A 21,304-nucleotide genomic window follows, 5' to 3' on the forward strand; every position below is an offset into this window, starting at 1 on the left:
TCATAATTCAAGTTGGGCATATTAAGTGCTAATGTGCTGCCTTTGGAACACCCAGCTGTGGGTCCTCTCATAGATATTATATGACTATAGACGGGTCACCGCAGCCTCCACCAATTCTAACAAATGGTAGCAGCAAGTCTCCTAAATGGGGCGTGGTCAACCGTGGACTCAGACCTGCCGAAAGTCTCCTAAGTGGGCGTGTCCGTGGAAAACCATGGGCAAAATGACAGGAAGTGAGTTGAAGTTGGGCCGTCTTGCTTGAATCCCATCTCGTCTTTGGTTTTTCCTTCTGGGTAACTGGAGGCACAAGCTTTTCTAATCTTTCCTAAGCATCTTTGTTACTGCAAACACAAGGCTCTCAATTAATACGTTTGCATTTAAACTCATTGAAAAGTACACTTGAAGTTGGCTTGGTTCCAGCCTTAAAACTCATTATTTTTCGAAATATCTATCGGGAGAAAATGAATGGAGAAACTCACTTCGGGGGGCAAGAGATGTCACGTGACTGTTCAGCTCTATAGACGGCTGTGAGCCAATCCAGCCACACACACACACACACCCTCCATCAGCCCATTAACATTTCTCTCATGTGGTGAAGGAAGAAAAAGTTGTAAGATAACCTTTGACCCCAATGTTAGTGCAAAAAAAATGTTCCGGGAGCAGTCAAGCCTACGTTCAGTCGGCCTTGAGGGCAAAGAGGACGTCGTCCTGGCTGACGTTGAGGCGGACGCGCTGCTGAACTCCCAGGCGGCTGGACTCCAGCAGGAGCAGGCGGCAGGCTCCCAGGCGCTGGCACACCGCCAGGCCCTCCGACACGCCGACAGGCTGCAGGCCCTCCACCCGACACAGCGCCTGGTGCTGCACGAACACCTGAGGAGAGAGAGAGGAGCAGAGAGCAGGGAGATGAGAGAAGATCCAGGTGGCAAAAAGTTCAGAAGAGTTTTCCCATTTTAAACACACCGCACGCGACTCCTGCACGTAAGCGGAGCGGCGCGACCATTCGCGACCTTGTGCGCAGCCAGTTTTCATTAGGACACCATGTTAACAGATCTGTCAGTCCACACCGAATTGCGCGCAGCTCACGCTCGGCGGACGCTCAGGGCGCGCAACTCAGCCTGGATTTCTATTTTCCTGCGCGGCCGTCTGCGACCGTGAGCGACTCTGTCAAGCAGAACAGATCAGATCAGGGCAGATAGGAACTCCGAAACCGGACATTCGTCAAATAAAACCAATTTCAATGTGAAATAATGTTTATTTACGTTGTTGATTGCCCCTTTGGAAGTGTGAAAAGAGAGAAAGAGCAGTTGGAGAGGGGGAGCGGCTTCTAGGGGCTCGTTGCCTGCGGAGCAACAAGTAGAGAGCTCTCGCCTTCTCTCTACAACAGCACGCACTGGGAAAACGGGAGGACAGACTTAAATATGATGCAACTGCATTTTATAACGCCGAAGGTATCCATTAACAGTTATCCCAAACTTACTTTATATTTATGTCGTTATTTACTACCCATGATAACGAAGACAGGAGATCTGGGGCAAAATATATAGCGGACGAGCAGAGCGCGCAAAGTGAGCTGCGCTCTCTGTGTGGACACTTTAAGCGACCTCTGCGCGGAGGTGCGCTGCGCGGCGCGCGCAAGTTCCGCGTACCGGTGTGTCCCCGCCGAACGCTGCTTTCTCCACCGGTTTGGTTTTTGTACATGCTTTACCTGCTGGAAGGTGGCCTCCTCCAATCCCAGCCGTCGAAACTCGGCAATGACCGCCCTCAGGAAGAGCTGTTCCTGAAGCGATGCACACCTGAAAACACACAGCATTTAGCCGTCATCGCTCTCACGCCAGTTACAATTGGACACTTTAGCTGTATTTCTAAAACAAACGTGACAGGATCTCACTTGATGGCAGTGATGTAGGCAGAGGAGAACATCTCGTTTAGTGCCTCCATCACGTGACTCATTCCCACCAATCCCGAGGCAGAGTGCTCACAGATCTCGGTCGCTCGGCGACAGATGTCCAGACAGCGGCGAGCGTCGCCCGACAAAGCGGCCACCTGGGAAAGGGAGAGGAACACTGAAATCATTCGGACATCCAGAGTGGACTAACTGCAATCGACTGGACTCGCGCTGTGCTTCAGAACTAAGCTAAGGGTGGAGGGTGAGGCGATGGGAGGGTGCCGCTCCTCGCTAACCTTTCTGGAGACCAACTGAATAGCGTCCTCCTCGAAGGCCTTCACCTTGTTCAGTCGGGACATGATGATCTGCTGCAGCTGCTTAAAGCTGTACGGCTGGAACGACATCCTGGTCAAGCCCTGAACGCGCACGCACGCACGCACGCACGCACACACACACACACACAGACACACACACACACACACACACACACACACACACACACACACACACACACACACACACACACACACACAAACAATTAGAATTGCATAACATTTTGTTTGCATCGTTAGAGATCATGTAGAGGGGCATGTTCCCTGATCAGTACAGTATCGTCTCTTCAAACTGATCAAGCAATGGTAATAACAAAGCTGCTAGCTTAATGTCAAATATAAATATTGTACATTTGTCTTTATTTTTGTTGTATTTTAGAATGCCGTGATAGTAAAGCACGGACACCTGCAGGCAGTGGTCTAAGAGCAGGAGTGTAGACTGCAATTGCATTACTACACTCTTTATGTAAACTGGAAAACACATCCTTTCACTGGCAAAACGACGCAGAGAAAAGCCAGCGTGTGCCATGGCACCGGTGTCATGTCCCCATGGCACGGTGTCATGTCCCCATGGCACGGTGTCATGTGCCCTGGCACGGTGTCATGTGCCCTGGCACGGTGTCATGTGCCCTGGCACGGTGTCATGTCCCCATGGCACGGTGTCATGTGCCCTGGCACGGTGTCATGTCCCCATGGCACGGTGTCATGTGCCCTGGCACGGTGTCATGTCCCCATGGCACGGTGTCATGTCCCCATGGCACGGTGTCATGTGCCCTGGCACAGTGTCATGTCCCCATGGCATGGTATCATGTGCCCTGGCACGGTGTCATGTGCCCTGGCACGGTGTCATGTCCCCATGGCACAGTGTCATGTGCCCTGGCACGGTGTCATGTCCCCATGGCACGGTGTCATGTGCCCTGGCACGGTGTCCTGTGCCCTGGCACGGTGTCATGTCCCCATGGCACGGTGTCATGTGCCCTGGCACGGTGTCCTGTGCCCTGGCACGGTGTCCTGTCCCCATGGCACGGTGTCATGTGCCCTGGCACGGTGTCATGTGCCCTGGCACGGTGTCATGTCCCCATGGCACGGTGTCCTGTGCCCTGGCACGGTGTCATGTCCCCATGGCACGGTGTCCTGTGCCCTGGCACGGTGTCCTGTGCCCTGGCACGGTGTCATGTCCCCATGGCACGGTGTCCTGTGCCCTGGCACGGTGTCATGTGCCCATGGCACGGTGTCCTGTGCCCTGGCACGGTGTCCTGTGCCCTGGCACGGTGTCATGTCCCCATGGCACGGTGTCCTGTGCCCTGGCACGGTGTCCTGTGCCCTGGCACGGTGTCATGTGCCCATGGCACGGTGTCCTGTGCCCTGGCACGGTGTCCTGTGCCCTGGCACGGTGTCATGTCCCCATGGCACGGTGTCATGTCCCCATGGCACGGTGTCATGTCCCCATGGCACGGTGTCATGTACCCTGGCACGGTGTCATGTGCCCTGGCACGGTGTCATGTGCCCTGGCACGGTGTCATGTACCCTGGCACGGTGTCCTGTGCCCTGGCACGGTGTCATGTCCCCATGGCACGGTGTCATGTCCCCTGGCACCGGTGTCATGTGCACTGGCACGGTGTCATGTACCCATGGCACGGTGTCATGTGCCCTGGCACGGTGTCATGTCCCCATGGCACGGTGTCATGTGCCCTGGCACGGTGTCAGGACAGGGTGAGCGCTCTCCTCTCACCAGTCTGCTGGCCACTCTGTTGATCATGATCCTCTCTGGCAGGTCCATGGTGTTGGCGATCGTCAGCACCACCAAGCGGGCGTGGCGCCGGGTCGGCCAGTCAAACAGGTTGTACATCACGTTCTGTTTCCTGGTCCACAACAGGTCCAGCTGCAGTCATTGAAATATGAGAAAGATATCACTGGTGTTAAGATGTGGGAGGGGGGAAATGTCCAGAACTGTCCATTTTACCTTTCGAATTTATACAGCAAGCCTTGGACTATAAGATCATGAAATTCACTTCAGGAACACTTCAAATTTCAAATCAAATCAATACAATCAGTGCATCCACTCTTTCTATTTACTTTTCTATGAGAGGTCAGTTCAATTATTTGTCTATCACATGGTTGGTTAAGGTGAGAAAGCTGCTGTATCAGGGGCCCAGGGCCCACTGGGCCAATACACTTTAGGGCACAGATGGTTTTATGTGCTTACTGTAATAGTGAGCTAGCATCCTCTAGTCTAGTGCTCTAGTAGGGACACTCATGTAGCTGCAAAGGTGACTAACTTAACGACTTGACTACCTCGGATCAGAGTTACAATGCCCTAACACAGCAGATCAGAGTGACAATGCCCTAACACAGCAGATCAGAGTGACAATGTGGTTGTCATTTGATCGTCAGCTCAAGTCCCTTCAAGACTGCTTTGTTGATTTACAAATTGCACTTAATAACCATGAATTAGATTTAAATGCAGACAAAATGAAATTCATGTTTTTCACTAGTCTAGAGCTAAATTATTGTTTATGATAATCTCGCTATCTCCAATGGTAAAAAATATTGAGAGTATATTTTAGTAGTATTGAGAGTATATTATTTTCCTACCAAGATGACGGTGGAATGATGTAAGAAAATACCACAAATGCAAAACTGTCTCAGTAAAATGGCAATAGACAAAGAGTTTTTTTTCCACAGGTAAAAGCCCAGTCATCATACGCTACAGAAGGCCAAGCAAGGTTTCATTCCAACCAAACGTTTGCAGAGTTCACCGATTAGCACAGAGTGAGGGAGCAGCCGGTTCGTGAGGTTGGCCACTGTCATGTTTGGTTGAAAGGAAAGCCTGCAGACTGTCGGCCCTCCTCCGTGCTCTTACTTCATCCACCAGCAGCACGGTGGTCGCCTTCCTGGGCGCCGGGTTGCTGAACCTCTTCTCCAGCAGAGCTGCTGCGTGGTCCGCTGTGACCTTCTGACCGCTCAGGTTCTGCAGAGAGGAGGCAAGGTCAGCAGGGGTGGGGGGCAGGGACCGCAGTTGCACCCGAAATTTAGCCAATCTGTCGGTTTACAAACATGCTGATTCGTCCTATACGGATTGGCTAATATACTTCCGGATGCAAGTCCCGTTGGTTTTAAACAGCAGTTCATGGTGAAACCATGTCCTCTTTGAACTCTAACTACTCCATCACCACTTTTAGGACTCTATCACCTTAATTCAGCTTGAATTGATCTCATGCACTGTTTGAGGAATCACAGTTGGAACTCACTCTAGCAGGCTCATGGCAGGGGCTCATGACCTATCTGGACTCTGGTGCAATTCATTAATTAATTAATCAATTACATGCGTGGACTCTGTGCAATAACGGGAACTGGAAGTGGTGAAATTTTATAATTTTTACTACACTATCAGACTTTTTAATAATATCTTTTATTGGCACTTTTTTTATCAGATTCAGATTTGATCAAGATTCTATTTTTCTCTATGACTCCATGTCGTTTTTACATTTTTACTATTTTTAGGATAACACTGGTTTTAACCCCTGTGTATACTTTATTCCTCTCTCCTAATGTGTCTTGTCATTTTAATCTGTGTTTTATATGTTTTTATCAGACTGTATGAGCTGCTTGGACACCCGAATGTCCCCAAGGGGATCAATAAAGTATCTGTCTATCTATCGATCTATCTAGGCTGTACTTTTTTCTTCTTCTTTTTTTAACTGAATTCACACATTTTAAAACTGCGACAGTTCACACAACTCTGATACTACATGCATATATTATACATTAGAGTAGACCCTTGAGCTACTTCTGCTCTCACTCACAATGTCAAAATAGAATGGTGGTTACTATACTGTGCTGGGGTGTGCACAGTATTTACTTTATTATTATTTATTATTTATATATATATTTATTTATTTATATATATTATTTATTATTACTTTATTCCGTCCTCACCTGCAGAATCTGCACGTAGGCCTGGTGAGGGTCGGTCATCTTCATCCCGTTGATCTCGATGAAGTGAAAGGCAGGGATCTCGTCCATGTCCGACGCTTGCTGCAGACAGCGCATCACCTCGTGCACCGTAGCCGTCTTGCCTGTGCCCGGGACACCAGAGATGTACATGCACCTGAAACAACAAGTCAACGAAGCACCGATGAATAAGAGGAGGAGCAAAACGATGTCAGGAATTCGGAATTATTTCTCTGCAAAAACGACACTCTCAAATATTGGGGAAAGTGCTCAGACAGACTAAATTATATCATTCTAAAAGCCGTCTCCATTCTTTTTCCTCTTGAACTCTCAAAACACGGTTGATGTTTTTCGACCGACTATGGGAGGAAAACGGTGGAAGATGCTCCTCTTACCCTCCGGTGCCGTCCATGATCTTGCTCTCCACAAAGTTGTAGATGTCCTGAAACTCCTGCTCTCGGCAGGGCAGAGATTCTGGCACAGAAGACACATGCAACCTTGTAGCGTGTACACGCGCACACACACACACGTGCACACACACACAGACACGCACGCACACACACACACACACACACACACACACACACACACACAAAATGTTTCATGTAATCCATATCCAATTGTGTTGTTTCTATCCCACCCATTACCATAGATTCACCCTCACCTACCGAATAATAGAATACAGGGGTGGGCAACATTTTTTTCCCAGAGGGCCATACTGACTTACATCAAATAAGTGAAGCGCCCCACATTGGAGATCATACCTGCCAACACTTCTGATTCTCCCGTTGTGATTGGTAATTTCTTGTTGATCTCCCGATATAATTAGTGATACAAAGCCAATGGCTGTAGCAGATGAGATTTATTGAGTTTTTGGGGGTTGTTTTGTTTTTCTTTGAGGACGTTGGGGGCCGGATTGAGATGGTCCAGGGGCCAGGTCCGGCCCTGGGGCCAGGTCCGGCCCTGGGGCCGCATTTTGCCCATGTATGGAATACAGTGATGTAGCTGTTCAAATAGCTATCCAATCATCTTATTTTCACTGCCATGTACTGTTGTTGTGTAATCACCAATGAATATTCACTCATTCATTCATTACTTCATTCATCACTGGTGTGATCACGAGCTGTATGAATATTGAATACTGAAGAAATCACAAATACATTTTTCTAATAGTGTTTTCATGAAAGAGAAAAGTGATGAGTCAGAGCAGTACTTTTTCTCCTGCAATCAGTTCCCAGTTTTAGTCTGTAAACTTATACGAAGAGCGAAAAAAACAATTTAAGTCGACATTATGTCAACTGGTCCACATTCATCGAGCCCCTTTAGAGTGACCACTGGTGACTATTGGTTCTGATCCAGACTCTCCGCCTCACCTGGTCCTGGCCTCCTCTAGAACGTTTGCAGGCTGTCTGGCAGGCAGGGACCGGCTGGGGATACTGGGCGTGGCATGACGAGGGGTCCGCGGTGTGCTGGGCGCAGCCTGTCGATATAGGCAAGAATCAGACGGGACAAGCGGACAAGAAAATACTGCACCCTCTTGTCATTGTATCAGTTCCATAGATGTGAACAAAGCAGATTCTGACAATATACAGAAAATAAACTAGTACCGTCGCGTGTACTTTAATTTTGAACAGGTTTAACAAGTGACTTGATCAAACTAATAACATAAAGAAGTGATTATTAACAAAACATATTGTCAGAATCAGCTTTGTTTGTGCTCGCGATAGCAATGAATGCAGAGAGGAAAAAAACAATTATCCGTTTGCCTTTACTGGAGCCCCGGCCGGGAATAATAGACAATCACCAATTCTGGGGTTATATCAAGGCCAGGAAGCGACACAACCAAGGTACGAGCAAAGTTCAACATCACTTTAAGGTCCCCGATTAAAATGAAGTCTCTGGAAAGACAGCCGTAAAAAGTATGTATGACTGACAAGAACCCCCAAAACACGCTGCCTCTTTATGTGAAATGAGGAAAGCGTCAGAGATGGTTAGAAACCAGCCTTTCAGAACTGGATCCAGGCATGGCTCTGGCCATCAACTCTACCTTCTTGCTGGGAGTCTTGCTGCGCGGGGTCCTGGTCGAGGAGTGGCTTTTCTGCGTGGAGCGAGGAGTGTGAGATGCTGGTGCTGCTGCGCCACGTCTGCTCCTCCTCACAATCACTTCCTCCTCGCTATCCATCTTCTCCTCCTCATCATCCTCACTGCTACTCTGCAGCTCCTTCTTCGCCGGGATAAAGACATCCCCATCGTCTCCGTCCGAGTCCGAGTCCGAGTCCCGGATGTCCAACAGATTCCTAACCCAAATGACAACGAGGTTTAGCGCTATGAAGATATTAGGAAACTGAATTCTGTTTTACGTTCCACTTTTCACCATTTGGGGTGTGCTGGATAAGTGATTCCCTTTTTAAGTCTAAAATTAAAACTTGACGACAGAAGCCGCCAAAAGGGCGGCGATAACGTCAAGGTTTTCCTGACCGCGGGCAGAATTGACCGTCGGCGAGTTATGACATCACTTATGACATCACTTTCTTACAGCTGCTTCCTGACACGTGACGCCACCAACTGGGCCGCCTTCCTCTTGGAGCTCCTGGGTGTCATGGCGGCCGGCAGCATGGGAGAGTCCTCGTTGTCCACCTCTGGCCTGTGAACACCAGACAGACAGTGTGAGTGAGCGCAAGGGACGTGCATCCGCTGAAGAAGACACATATTTGATCATAATCCACGACGGAGGAGTAGTCAAAGTATTAAAAAAAGATCAAATAGATTTGTATTTATAAGAAGAAGGAAAGAAATAATCAACCGCCAACCTAAAGTGGCTCTAAACTGAATGGTTTGAAGATTTCTTGCCAATGAAAACTACCAGTGAATTACCGAGGGTGCTTGGAGCACTCCGAGTTCAAGTGTCAGGTGTTCTTGCTAATCAGTGTTGAAATGCAGAATAAGAATAACCTCATCGGTGCAGTAAGCAGGTACTTACAGAACTGCCAGGGCAGGTTCGCCGATGGCCTTCAACGAATCCGTCCTTCGGGAAGGAGTGGCAGCTCTGTGTGAAGGCAGACATGAGGAGACATATTAGATTTTTAGGATTAGAAACAAGGAGGAATTTCCTTTCAGGAAATCGGGTGAAGGTGCAATCAGCTGTCCAACTCAGCCTACATCGCAGCAACTGCCCGCTCCCTGTAGGTTCTCCCTGTACAACATCTGCAAAATCCGTCCGTTTCTCACAAGGGAAGCGACACAACTCCTGGTCCAGGCACTGGTCATCTCTCGCCTGGACTACTGCAATGTTCTTCTGGCTGGGCTTGGGCTACCCGCTGCAGCCATCCGACCGCTTCAGCTCATTCAGAACGCTGCAGCCCGTCTGGTATTCAACCAACCCAAATTCTCTCATGTCACTCCCCTCCTCCGGGACCTTCACTGGCTTCCCATCTCGGCACGCATTAAATTCAAAACACTGGTTCTGGCCTACAGGGCAGTACACCAGATAGCCCCTCTGTAAAAACACTAACCTTAACTTGTACCACTGTGCCTTCAGAAGTTGTAGTTGTCATAGACTGTGTTGCATAGTTGATTGCTCTATTGCTGACAAGAATGTGTTATTGTAAGTCGCTTTGGATAAAAGCGTCTGCCAAAGACGTAATGTAATGTAATGTGCAGTAACACATGGTAAATGGCCTGCATTTATATAGCAAAAGCGCTTTACAATCAGTAGATAGTCTACATTCACCCATTCATACACCGATGGCGGCAGGCTGCCACGCACGGGAGCAAGGAGGGTTAAGTGTCTTGCCCAAGGACACAACGACAGCAGCTGGGAGGGAGCGGGGATCGAGCCGCCAACCCTTGCGTCATTGGCCGACCCGCTCTACCTCCTGAGCTAAAGCCGCCCCTACATAAAATGCATAAAATGCCCCTACATAAAATGCTGACTAGTGACTACACATGTAGTCACTAGTCAGCATTTTATATATTAAAAAAATGTCATCATTAATGAGCTTACACAGATTTGTGACATCAGCTACCACAACATGCTCCAACATTCACACTGCTCACACCGCACCACGTGTCCCAAGACTGGCCCCATCATTCAGATCTCACTGCTCCCGTGTTGCCTCCCACTGTAAAGTTCCAGCCACCAGGCCTGTAGTGGCCTACTCACTTCTGCCCTCTGGTGGCATAGTCTTTTCGAGGGGTGGCTTGTCTTCTCCTCGGGGTCTTAGCAGAACTGATCGGCAAGTCTGCCTCCAGCACCTCGTCTTCCAGAGGACTCATGCCCAGCAGGTCCCTGCAAGAGGGGCCCGTGTATCCAACGTTACACCAGGACTAGGGATGCACCATATATCGGCATCGGCCGATGTTAGTCATTTTTTAACATATCGGCCCGATGTTACAATGTTAATATCGGTTAACGATATCAGCCAAAATATTTACATTGAGAGGAAACAACGCGGTAAATCTATGATTTATGGGCTTTTCCAAATGTTTTGGAAATAAAGAAATGCATCACTTTTTCAAATTCACAGTGTTTCCATGCGTTTTTCAGTATGTACAACATCTGATTATCACACTGACACTTGTTTTTATACAGATCATATCGACATCGGTAAATATCGGTTATCGGCCATAACAGCAATGTTAATATCGGTCATCGGTATCGGCCAAAATGTTCATATCGGTGCATCCCTAACCAGGACGACACACTGTGTAGCCAGTGCAGCTACAGATAAGTCACAATGCATATTGCAAGGAATCGCGCACTACGCATGAGTCCAGCCCTTCATTTGCTTGGTGACAATATTCTTTGTGATAGCATAAGTGGTACTAGTAAAATGAATCAATCACGGAAAAATAATAATGTGATGCTCTAAATACATCAGCCTAATGTTTATGCATTGCTATATTATTGTGTACAATACAGTCGAATCCAGCCCAGGATCTTTGGCACATGTCCTCTCTCTCTCTCTCTCTCTCTCTCTACTTTCAACCATCTAATATCATCCCACAATTAGACCCCCACCAGTTTGCCTACACAGCCAAGCAAGTGGCAATACATTATATATCGAGGACTCATTGTTAAGCACGATATACTATAGAGCTGAACAGACATGACATGACGGAGCACAATTCCTTGTATGTGTTTGCATACTTGGCCAATAAAGCTGATTCTGATTCTGATGACGTCTCTTGCCGTGGAAGTGAGTTCCCCGTTCATTCTCTCTGTGTAGATGGTTAGGGATGCACCGATATGAACATTTTGGCCGATACCGATGACCGATATTAACATTGCTGTTATGGCCGATAACCGATATTTACCGATGTCGATATGATCTGTATAAAAACAAGTGTCAGTGTGATAATCAGATGTTGTACATACTGAAAAACGCATGGAAACACTGTGAATTTGAATATAACGAGTTTTAAGGCTGGAACCAAGCCAACCCGTGAGCTACTGAATCATGAGTGACCGTAAAACATTTCACTTGGAGCAAAAATAAAGACTGTTAGCACTATTTGGACACTGTGTGTGCGTGTGACAGTGTGTGTCCACACACAGTCCACCCTCACCTGGTGGAGTCGTGTTGGGCAGACGAGGACAGTCTGGTCAAGCTGATGCGAGTGGGCTTCAGCAGGAAGGCATCCTGAGCAGCAGCAGCAGCCCTTTGGGGCGTCTTCATGGGGGTCAGGCCGCGGGACGGGGGCAGAGCCTGAGGAGGGGAGGACGACAGTCTCTGGGCCAGCATCACCTCAGACTCCAGCTCTTCATCCAGCAGCCGGCTGAGAACATCCTCCCGGCTCATCGTCTTCTTCCCCGGACCTGACGGGAGAAGGAGGAGAATAATAATGCGACGTAAGATTTGGATAAAGTGCTAAATATAACAAAATCTATGTTTACGCTCGCTTGAGGTGGAAAGGTCTTTGTCGGTGTCACAAAATGATGGATGTAAACGGAAAACACATTTTGTCAAATCAACCATGACTCGTCATGGATGTGTTTTTCTGACACGGCGATATTCTACTTGCAGGATAGGTATTTATTCTCTTAATAGATAGAAACACTCAAACAAAAATGGCATCCTGATTTTGAGACACTCACTGTTGAGTTCCAGCTTCTTGCGTACGCCCGGCGTGCTGGTGACCCCGGCCCTGCGCTTGGCACTCAGGCATTTGGAGGCGGACAGCTTGGAGGTCGAGTGCATGGACTCTGCCTCCGAGGTGCCCATCTTGCCCGTGCTCATGGTCACCCTGCTGCGGTGGGGCGTAGTGGAGGCTCTGCGCATGACCACGGGATCCGGGGTGGGCAGAGCGCGTCGAGAGGGGCCCCGGGACGCCGGAGCCGCCGCCGGGGGGGAGCAGGGGGGCGAGGGCGGAAGGGACGGTTTGGGACGAAGAGGAGGAGGAGGAGGAGGAGGAGGGGAAGCGGGTCGAGCGGCGTCCTCCATTAGGGCCGGGTCTACGAGCTTGAAGGCCTTGGTGTCCCAGGACAGCTTCACGTACAGAGTGTCCTTGCCGTCGGACTCGGGGAAAGGAGCCGGTCCCGGGACATACTTGACCTTTTGGGGCAGAAGGAGAGGCACTTAGAATGGAGGGAGCAAAGAATAAGAAGAAACCCTATATACACTTCTGCCTCCAAAGGAAATAGAGGGGTTTGAAAGAAAGATAACTGGAGTATATGTCAAAAATAATGTCATTGAAAATCTGCCAAACTTAATTTAGTCTATTCGAGTTATTCCATGTGACCCGTCCCTCCCCTCCTTCACCTGCACAGTCCTGATGATGGACTCGGCGTCCACCTCTTCGTCGCAGGCGCGACACTGATAGTAGAAGACTTCCTGCGGGTGCGGCTCCCGGCCCAGCAATTTGATCTTGTTCGGCGGCACTTCCGACACGCGCACAAACCACTGAACCAGCGCTTTCTTCTGCTCGCCACTTTCTGCAAACACAGTCAAGGGACAAGAGATGAGTGGAAGCCAGGGGGATCCATCCCATCCACCTAGTTAGCATCAATTATGCAATGCATTACTCTTAATGAATGAGATATCTTAGAGGCGCATTAGGGAAATGACAATGAACCTGCTCACACAGGTTGTGATGAGTGGAATTGGATTGTTAAGCCGCTGAATCACACGAGACTGCACCGTGAAGCACTGTGACGAGAGAAGCGATAAAAAGGAGCAAAGGACCAAACAGTAGATGGGCTGTCTTGCGTGGTGGTGAAGTTGATGTTTTCACCCGGGGTCTATTTAGCTGTTGCACACATGATTCTGAATGCACTCCCCACGAGGTCTGTGGTTGGTCAATTCATGTGTCATGCTTTTTTTTTTGTCTTGGGGAGGGGGGCAGGCGTTAACCACTTTTGAGAGTTGTGCTCCAGACGTAGATACATTTTACCCTAAGGATGCCATTTTTTCAAGAATTCATTCTAGACATCACAAAACCTGATTGATTTATAACATGCATCCCTTCTCACTGGCTGTGACTCACCATCACCGAAGAGCTTGGTGACCTTCGCCACAAATGGGTTGTCTTCATCTTCTCCCTCTATGAGAATGTATTGGCCTATGGATATCTGAGTGGTCCTTGGGAGACCCTCTACGCCGATTGTCAAGGAGCTAGTAGTAAATGATAGAAAGAGAGTGAACAGCCACATTTAAATCAGTCAGTCAAGTCTGATTTGGATATGAAAAGCATGCATTTCACAAGGAAATGGAAATGATCAGGAATGGCTATCAGCAAAAATGCACTCGTAGAAAAATAACTTCGCTACTCACCCATATTCATAGGTCTTCAATTTCCTATCGACACTTATTGGTCTGCCAACCCACTTGTAGATTCGCCGCACTCTCAGTCTTGAGTATCTTACCATAACTGACTACCTGCTACGTTAACTGATGTAAAACAATGATAAATGCAAAGGTAACAGACGGATGGTGTCCTAGAGGTAATACTGTGCCTCAATCACGTCTTCGCTTGTTTCAAAAGTTAGATTTAAGACGACGAGTTGCAGCAGAAAGAAATTCTAGACAACACACACCACCAGCTACAGTTCGCGCGAAAATGTCGTCATTTCCGTTTTCCAAAGCTATCGACCAATCACCTCGACAGACGTTTTGACCCCGGACATGAATGCTGCTGCTGACGTGCAGTAAGGTCAATAAGCGCTAGCTTGTTGTGCTACTTCGCTAAAGGAACACATTTTCCCATCCCGATGGCGAATAGAACAGTTAAAGATGCCAACAGTATACACGGGACAAATCCACAATATCTGGTGGAGAAAATCATCAGGACTCGAATCTATGAGTCTAAATATTGGAAAGAAGAGTGTTTTGGACTTACGGGTAAGGAACTTGTTAGCGAGCAAGCTATCGTAAGCTAACCATTCAGCCCCGACAACCGAATGCCCATCATGTCCATTCATTTGAATTTGTGAAGTCCATTTGTCCCAGCATGTGACTTATAGGAGTGGTTGTAAAGGTTAAGGACCCCCTAAACTGACACTTATTAGACCACCAACCCCCATTTGATCAGATTTGTGCTTTTAACGTCGACACTAACGTTAACTACAACCCCACCAAGGGCCACTGGGGGCCCAGAGAACCACTGATGTAGAGGACCCAATGATAATGGGACTGGCTGGGGATTAATCGTTTTTGTGTTCTTTGCTACGTTACACGCAGTGCGATTGACTGATTTTCTGTTGGAAAAGATGTCAAATCTTGTCTGTAAAACCCAGAGTTCTATGAGAAACTTAGCGTTAACACAAGTGAGTCAATGCATGTGAGGAGTGGAGTGAGAGCAATGTAAGAGCAATGTACATGTTCTGTTTTCCACAGCCGAGCTAGTTGTTGACAAAGCCATGGAGCTGAAGTTTGTTGGTGGAGTTTATGGTGGAAACATCAAGCCCACTCCCTTCCTCTGCCTCACGCTGAAGATGCTGCAGATTCAGCCCGAGAAAGATATCATCGTGGAGTTCATTAAAAATGAAGATTTCAAGTAAGTTTTGATGTATCCAGGGAGTAAAATGAAGAGGAGCGGTATCCATCTTGTCAACAACACAAATTCATAAATCCATCAATATCCTTGGTTAAATAAATCATGGATATAAAAGAACATGTAAACATTGACAATCATAATAAATGTAACTTCCATTTTGCCTCTTGATGTTTTAGGTCAGAACAATATGGAGATATTAGACAGGTGTCTTTTTTTTATCATAATCAGGTGCTTCTTTAACCTGGGAGTTACTTTGCAAATGCACATCAGCCAAATTCAACCATCACTGAAGCAAAATGTAGTTATGGGGCAACAAGCACATCATATTTTTGGTCATTATAATCATCGAGAGTAGTTTGGAATACTAGGCATCTCGCGTGCTACGCGGGCAAGCCTAGCTCGGCTGCTACGCGGCCTCGCCTGTCCTGCAGCTCGCCGAGCTGGCCCTGCAGCTCGCATTCGTAGCTCGGCCACTGCGAGGCCTAGCCCGCAGCTCGGCTGCTGTGTGGCCTTGCCTGCCCTATTGGCGCGCGCACAATGTCTCCCTCAGTCTCTCCCCCCTCTCTCTCCCGCTCCCTCCCTCTCCTCTCTCTCCCTCAGTCTCTCTCTCTCTCCCTCAGTCTCTCTCTCGAGAGACAGACAGACAGAGCCCTAGCTCCCATTTATATGCTGTCTGATGTCTGAAGTTTTTGCCCAAATTGGTAATATGTTGCAGTTGCTTGCTGTTATGATTTCTGATTACTTAGCATGAGAAGTGACTAGACTGTAATGTTTGTTTGCCTATTAGAACCAAACCATCGATTTCAGATTCCTTTGGATCTTGGACGACCTTTCAGATCCATGAACCATTGGAATAGCTTATAAAAAACCAGCAATTAGGTGATGCTGTAATGTGAATCTGGTGCTGTGGAGCTATCACAGCCATCTCATCATGTTATATCTGCACATATCAGCTTCTCTCTCTCTTCTTTATTAGATACGTTCGTTTACTTGGAGCTATGTACATGAGGTTAACGGGCACCTCAGTGGATTGTTACAAGTACCTGGAGCCTCTTTACAATGACTACAGAAAGATCAAGAGTCAGAACCGGAACGGAGGTGAGTCGTTTTTTCAAAGTGGGTCCACCTCTCATCACTCAGCAAGCCAATTGTTCTTCTGCCATTTGGATGCTGCTTTGTCTATTAAGTTGAGATCATGCCAGGTTGCCGCCATCTTTCTGTAGTGGTTGATTGTTTCTGCTGCCTTCCTTCTCTCTGCTCCAGAGTTTGAGCTCATGCATGTGGATGAGTTCATCGGCGAGCTTCTTCATGCTGAGAGAATGTGCGACATCATTCTGCCTCGGCTTCAGGTGAGTTGGCCACATGTCTCTATACTACACGCATACTACATGTCTCTATACTACACGCATACTACATGTCTCTATACTACACGCATACCACATGTCTCTATACTACACGCATACTACATGTCTCTATACTACACGCATACTACATGTCTCTATACTACACGCATACTACATGTCTCTATACTACACGCATACCACATGTCTCTATACTACACGCATACTACATGTCTCTATACTACACGCATACCACATGTCTCTATACTACACGCATACCACATGTCTCTATACTACACGCATACCACATGTCTATACTACACGCATACCGCATGTCTCTATACTACACGCATACCACATGTCTCTATACTACACGCATACCGCATGTCTCTATACTACACGCATACCACATGTCTCTATACTACACGCATACCGCATGTCTCTATACTACACGCATACCGCATGTCTCTATACTACACGCATACCACATGTCTCTATACTACACGCATACCGCATGTCTCTATACTACACGCATACCACATGTCTCTATACTACACGCATACCGCCTTCACACGCCTAGGCCACTTAAGTGTGTGTGTGTGTGTGTGTGTGTGTGATAGAAAAGACAGGTCCTTGAGGAGGCTGAGCTGTTAGACACGCGCATCAGTGCTCTGGAGGAAGACCTGGATGAGGTGGAGAGCAGCGAAGAGGAGGACGAAGAGGAAGAAAAGGTAACGTAACACTGCAAGCCTAACTAGCTATGCGTTCTCTTATGTATTTATTCATTATTATTATTATTATTTTTGAATAAAAACTATTAGACAGGGAAGAAATGGTCATCAACAAGTTAGGTGCTCGGGATATTGCATTATTGGATTGGCATAATAGGGCAACAGAAAATATCATGTAATGTAGTGAGTGAAGCATAAAGCCCTGATAAATGACTAGTATCCTCCTGTGCACATCTGAAATACGGCTGCTTCACTCAATACATTCCTGCTTTATTGGAGCGTTCTAGCTCCTTGAAGGCATACCTACTTACCCACATTTACCTACTTACCCACATTTACCTACTTACCCTCATTTACCTACTTACCCACCTTTCAATGGCAACACTGAGCCAATGATGATTCATTTTCTCATCGGGGGCTCCACTGTCAAATGAAAAACAAAGTTAATTTGACAGTTGCAGCAACTCTTGTTGCATCATGACACAGAAGCAGTCGTAACATATTTCATTTCTAGAGACTTGAATGATGAGAGAGCCTGTGGTAGCTGTAGCTGGCCATGTGCTGATAGAAGATCACACAAACCCAAGTTTTATCTACCAAAGTCTCGCCTATATTGTACATTACACCCAAAGCAGCCATTTTGTGTTGAAAAGGCAGGAAATGCATGCCCTGATTTTTTTTTTTTTTTTTTTTGTATTAGTTCCTGCATTTTCGACACAAAATGGCTGCTTTGGGCCAAATTTGGGTGTAATGTGAAATATGCGTATGGTCCCTGTAATGTTGTCTGTCTATTTCTCTGCCTGCAGCCTGAGAGACTCCAGACCCCCGAGCCCCACAGACGCAGTTACCGTGACAACGATAGACCACGCCGCTCCCCCTCTCCACGTTACAGACGCAGCCGCTCACCCAGACGGTCCGTCGTCCATTTATTTATCCTTTATTTATCATACATTTAGCTATATATCTGTACTCTCAATGATGGTGTATGCTAAATAAAAACATTATATCCCCTGTGGTGTATTTCCTTCCAGGAGGAGCAGATCACCAAAGAGGCGAAGGTACGTGTGCTTTTGTTTGAAATCCAAAATCCAATCGTCTTGACCAGAATACTTGCAACATATTCTTTTCTTCAAGGATTTCAGTAGTCCTGATCACACACTTGCATGGTTTCCTTGCTTCCAAAAACCTCACTTGGCATGGACATCATGTTCTATGCAGATCTGCCTGTAATAGGCCACAGGCAACAGTCTTACATAACTCTTTCCTTCATCGTCTTGTCCTCTTTCAGCCCGTCCCCCCGGAGAGATCGCCATCGCAGCAAGAGCCCCCGCCGGCACCGCAGCCGGTCCCGGGACAGACGGCACCGCTCCAAGTCCCCAGGTAACACTCTCATCAGTGGGACTGATGTCATCAGTGGTTTATGACATCACTGATGATGTTCCAGGAAAATTAGAGTAAACACACGCACATCTCTTCTTGTAGGTGCGGAGTCCAGAGTGGTTAATTCATCAAGATCACTGATGATGTCACAGTGGGATTTATGACAGCACTGATTGTCGTTTATGACATCACAGTGGGAAGATCACAGTGGGACAGAGAAACAAACAAACAGAGAAACAAACAGACAGAGCCCCAGCTCCCATTTATATACTGATGATGATGACGATGATATATTATAATATAATGGATGGATAGATAGATAACATGACCACCAAACGTATTCCTGTTTTTTTCCTTTTTCTTTTTAGTGTTTGCCCCTCCCAAGACATTTATTTATTTATTGAAAGGTTACATAGTTATTGAGCTTTTTTGTATGATTTCAAACATATAGATGTTAGTAAGAAAATAAGTATTCAGCATTTAGCCATTCTGGGGAAATCCTTTTTGCAGATATGTGGATTTGACCTGGCAGCAGCAAGCTTGATTTGATAATGTTAGTTTGGCAGCTATTCTGAAATCCAGCTCATTGTTTTCCACCAGGTCATCACAGAAGCCACAGGCATCGCAGCCACTCAAAGTCCCCAGAGAGGTGAGTGCAAAAAAAACAAAAAACAATTGGTGGTTCTTTTATTTTCCTTTTTTGGTTCTCTGTTGCTTTCCTTTTTTTATTTATTGTTTGCTTGTTTCCTTTCTCTTGTTTTTGTTGATATTGTATTAGAGTTGTCACCGAATATAATTTTTGGGATTCGAAGTTTCAGTGACAAGTATTCAAATAGATTTGAAGCTTTGACGGGGGTGCGGGGACACGTAGTAACACTGAGAGGCGAGGAGAAGAATCAGACTTTAAGGATTTTCTTTTTTATTGAAATGAAAATTGATTAAAAATTACAGCCATACATAGGGGACATTCAGACCAAAAGTGTTTTTTTTCTTCAGTCAGAACGATATGAAAATCATGTTGAGAGCGCTTCCATTGTGCACAAAACACAGCGCACGGAGCGTTTTTTTTGTACTCCGTTTTGTTTCCCCCTGCAGTCGCGTGCAATACAGATCAGAACACAACGACCACACGGACGGTAGCCAGGTAGTTTTGTCTGTTTGATAAAAGCCAGATTATTGCCAATTCTGGCAGCATCCGAGGTCGAGAATCCCTCTGGAGGAGAGACGGTAGGAGGAGTGGAAAAGACGAGCAGCGCGCTTTTCCTTTAATGTTAAACTTTTTCAGCTTAGAAACGCCCACAGCGCTCTGCCAAAAAGACGAGACGCCACCAGCGCTGAAATGCCAGGGGCGTTCATTAAAAGAGGAGCACGTCTAGCGCGTCCTTACATAGAGAATGAATTGCAGAAAGACGCTGGCAGCTCCAAAAACGCTTTTGGTGTGAATGTCCCCTTAGGCTATAAAAACAAATTTGCTCATATGTACAATAGGCCCTGGTGGCATTGTCAAACAGTGCTGATAAGTAACGTTAGATGAGAGCTGTGAAGCACAATGTCCTCGTCTAAGAGAATAAGTGATAATAATTAATGCATAATGAATAATCTTGGATTACTAAATTTATTTAAAAATAAGTTTAAGAAGAAAAACGAAGCATTCGAATACTGATTTGGAAATCGACCAATGGCATTGATTGAAGCTTCGAAGCATTTGGGTCAGCCCTATATTGCTTTGTCTGAATAATTATTAATATTGGGGTTCATTTCTGAGGTAGAGACCCAGAATAACCCACAATATCAGGACGGCACGGTGGCTCAGTGGTTAGCACTGTTGCCTCACAGCAAGAAGGTCCCGGGATCGAACCCCAGTCTGTCCCGGGTCCTTTCTGTGTGGAGTTTGCATGTTCTCCCCCTGTTTGTGTGGGTTTTCTCCGGGTGCTCCGGTTTCCTCCCACCATCAAAGACATGTATGTTAGGGTTAATACTCCTGTCAGTGCCCCTGACCAAGGTAATGGCAAAAGAACTGGAGTTGGTCCCCGGGCGCTGCACTGTGGCTGCCCAGTGTTCTTAGTAGAGGATGGGTGAAATGCAGAGGATGAATTTCCCCATGCGGATAAATAAAGGATAACTTAACTTAACTTAACTTAACAAGCCCATTTAGGGTTTCCTGTCTCTGCCGGCACATTCTTTTGTTCTTTTCCTTTGGTCTGTTCCTATTTTTAAATATGTGCAAATAAATACAACTCAAACTATTGAATGCAAAAAGGTCTAATGAAATGTAAAGCTTCAGAATTAGAAACGGGCGCTGTATCTCATAATACTTTAAGTCCATTCAAGTAATTCTAAAAATTCTTCAATACTTTGTGGTATTTATCTGAATGTGTTTGCACTATAAAGAAATCTTTGATAAAGACAAAGTGAACAGGGAATCTGTCCAAAAATGTCACGAATATAATTTGTAATTCGTGGTGGAGACATACAGTACCATTGAATTGAATTTACTCTGTGTATACCTAGATCATGACTAGCCTAGGTAAACCCAGCCCCCACGTGACCTGCTCTCTCAGTTCCCAGTCACTAGTGACTGAGAACAGGTCTGAGAGCAGGTCACGTGGGGGATGGGTTTACCCAGGCTAGATCATGACAGCACTTCAGTTCCATTCATCTTTTGCCTGTTTATGTTTAGCAACACCA

The 21,304-nt window shown here is 46.7% G+C and overlaps 2 protein-coding genes across 3 annotated transcripts in view; one reads left to right on the plus strand and one right to left on the minus strand.

The window, feature by feature from the left end:
* Positions 1-550: 550 nt before the first annotated feature.
* orc1 (origin recognition complex, subunit 1) lies at positions 551-14,038 on the minus strand (the record flags this gene model as incomplete). Its single annotated transcript, XM_083648320.1, has 18 exons — positions 551-870; positions 1,706-1,793; positions 1,889-2,043; positions 2,182-2,301; positions 3,950-4,099; positions 5,081-5,188; positions 6,157-6,328; positions 6,567-6,668; positions 7,545-7,651; positions 8,219-8,468; positions 8,708-8,815; positions 9,152-9,217; positions 10,334-10,459; positions 11,740-11,989; positions 12,269-12,725; positions 12,933-13,105; positions 13,657-13,784; positions 13,944-14,038. 18 exons carry the CDS (start codon positions 14,036-14,038, stop codon positions 676-678), a joined length of 2,850 nt encoding a protein of 949 aa, XP_083504446.1. The 3' UTR covers positions 551-675.
* A 303-nt stretch (positions 14,039-14,341) lies between these two features.
* prpf38a (pre-mRNA processing factor 38A) overlaps positions 14,342-21,304 on the plus strand; it is a 33,144-nt gene continuing 26,181 nt past the window's right edge. The window contains exons 1-9 of one of the 2 annotated variants that reach the window (XM_083648245.1): positions 14,342-14,510; positions 15,006-15,165; positions 16,142-16,263; positions 16,429-16,514; positions 17,126-17,236; positions 18,043-18,149; positions 18,268-18,294; positions 18,525-18,616; positions 19,217-19,265. In XM_083648245.1, coding sequence (XP_083504371.1) covers positions 14,381-14,510; positions 15,006-15,165; positions 16,142-16,263; positions 16,429-16,514; positions 17,126-17,236; positions 18,043-18,149; positions 18,268-18,294; positions 18,525-18,616; positions 19,217-19,265 — 884 coding nt within the window. In that variant the 5' untranslated portion in view covers positions 14,342-14,380. The remainder of the gene's footprint in view (positions 14,511-15,005; positions 15,166-16,141; positions 16,264-16,428; positions 16,515-17,125; positions 17,237-18,042; positions 18,150-18,267; positions 18,295-18,524; positions 18,617-19,216; positions 19,266-21,304) is intronic. The other variant, XM_083648246.1, reaches the window with a different exon arrangement.

Source organism: Poromitra crassiceps (genome assembly GCF_964638095.1).
Source record: "Poromitra crassiceps genome assembly, chromosome: 12".
Taxonomy (NCBI): Eukaryota; Metazoa; Chordata; class Actinopteri; order Beryciformes; family Melamphaidae; genus Poromitra; species Poromitra crassiceps.